The 1,670-nt window shown below is 36.9% G+C and overlaps 1 protein-coding gene across 4 annotated transcripts; it reads left to right on the forward strand.

Moving 5' to 3' along the window:
• The first annotated feature begins 9 nt into the window (after positions 1–9).
• Positions 10–1,664, forward strand: LOC124894070 (double-strand break repair protein MRE11-like). 4 transcript variants are annotated; one of them, XM_047404823.1, is made up of 6 exons: positions 10–242; positions 706–825; positions 900–968; positions 1,051–1,125; positions 1,277–1,379; positions 1,481–1,664. In XM_047404823.1, the coding sequence occupies exons 1-5, from the start codon at positions 237–239 to the stop codon at positions 1,307–1,309; spliced, it is 303 nt and encodes a 100-aa protein (XP_047260779.1). In that variant the 5' UTR covers positions 10–236; the 3' UTR covers positions 1,310–1,379; positions 1,481–1,664. The 4 variants fall into 4 exon arrangements, with proteins under 4 accessions (XP_047260779.1, XP_047260780.1, XP_047260777.1 ...); XM_047404824.1 differs by having other exon boundaries at positions 10–229; XM_047404821.1 differs by having other exon boundaries at positions 10–825.
• The last annotated feature ends 6 nt before the right edge of the window (positions 1,665–1,670 follow it).

Below are 1,670 nucleotides of genomic sequence, written 5' to 3' on the forward strand. Positions count from 1 at the left end.
ACTCTTCAAAAGTGCCACTTGGTGCTTGTCGGATCCTTCCAAAGTATACTGGCTCAACACCATTTTTGAAGAGTCCGAGCAACATGATTGGCGCATTATATCATATCCTATTCTCCTACAACTACAATTGATTGTTGTTGTGTTATTTTGTTAACAGGAACTGAGTAAAACTCCAACGATCATCGTTAGTGGACACCATGCAAAATTGCATATTGAAGGCCTGAGACTGGTAATTGATGAAGGTGGTGGATTTGAAGATAAGCTCATTATAAAAATTGTTAAGGCTTAAAAGAAAAACTTTTAATTGGATCGGGTGAAGTGATAATTAGTACAAGGAAGTGTCCAAGTGTGCCTGCATGACTTTGTCTTATAGAATATTCGCTGAAGACCTTGTTTAGGAAGTTTAGAATTGTTTTGGGATGGAGTAAAAAGGGAAGATGGATATCCGATTTTTCCAGGGAAGGTTCACTATTGATTATTTTAAGATTCAAATCGTCTGTATATTTGTGCTAATGCCCAAACAACTCTGACTTTGTTGTTTCAAGATAAAGCTAATGTTTATGTGAACACCAGCATTATATTTGGACCAGCATTTAAAATTTATCTTATGGATCAATTAGCCAGGAAACTTTATCAGAGAAGTTGAGTTACCATCTTCTTTCTTACATGCTGATCTGGAGTTATTGTTGTCCACTTATGTTACAGGAGAATCTATCTGCCGTTGATATCCTTTCGGCATGCAATCTTGTTAACTATTTTGGTAAAATGGATCTTGGTGGTTCCGGTGTTGGGCAGATTGCTCTGCACCCTATTCTTATCAGGAAGGTCTGCTTGTGGATATCTTTAATAAGAGGCTGCTGAATTTGAAGCATAAATTTATTTCTAACTCTTCTTTGCAGGGTTTAACATCAGTAGCTCTTTATGGTCTTGGGAATATCAGAGATGAACGTTTGAATAGAATGTTTCAAGTATTGTTGCTAGTTCCTTTTCAGATCTGTCTGGCTGCTTAATAAGAACAGATATTAATTGTGTTTCTTTTGGTACTTGAAGACACCACATGCCGTGCAATGGATGCGACCTGAGGCTCAGGAAGGGTGTCAAGTGTCCGACTGGTTCAACATTTTGGTACTTCACCAAAACAGTTGGTTGAGATTCTAATGATAATAATTGAAATTCTCTTTACTTAGCCTACTTAAATCTGTGCTAAGTTTTAGTAGAAATACGGCAATTTTGTTCGAGCAATAATGTTCTTCTGTTTTCTTGCCACATTGTACAGAGTAAAGACCAATCCAAAAAATGCAATAAATGAGCATTTCCTACCTCGGTTTCTGGATTTCATTGTGTGGGGTCACGAACATGAATGTTTAGTGGATCCTCAGGTGCTACTAATTCTGAAGCTTCTTGATTTCTGTACTCGCTCTTTACATTACTTCCGTTCCTGTGTAATATGGGTTTCAGTTGAAGCTTATCTTTATTACAGGAGGTTCCAGGTATGCGTTTTCACATTACTCAGCCAGGTTCTTCTGTTGCGACATCACTGATTGAGGGTGAATCAAAACAAAAACATGTACTATTATTAGAAATTAAGGTTGTACTTCATGAATTCCATCTTTAACTCATTTTCTTACTGTGTTGTTCATGCTTCTGCATTTGAGTAATAGTTTCTACTT

This window comes from Capsicum annuum, unplaced genomic scaffold (genome assembly GCF_002878395.1).
Source record: "Capsicum annuum cultivar UCD-10X-F1 unplaced genomic scaffold, UCD10Xv1.1 ctg69093, whole genome shotgun sequence".
Taxonomy (NCBI): Eukaryota; Viridiplantae; Streptophyta; class Magnoliopsida; order Solanales; family Solanaceae; genus Capsicum; species Capsicum annuum.

Excerpts from the sequence above, each read along its gene's own strand:
- LOC124894070 (XM_047404822.1), top strand. The coding sequence starts at position 667 with ATGCTGATCTGGAGTTATTGTTGTCCACTTATGTTACAGGAGAATCTA. Across the intron at positions 969-1,050 it reads GTTTGAATAGAATGTTTCAA|ACACCACATGCCGTGCAATG; the intron begins GTATTGTTGCTA and ends TGGTACTTGAAG. Across the intron at positions 1,126-1,276 it reads CCGACTGGTTCAACATTTTG|AGTAAAGACCAATCCAAAAA; the intron begins GTACTTCACCAA and ends CACATTGTACAG.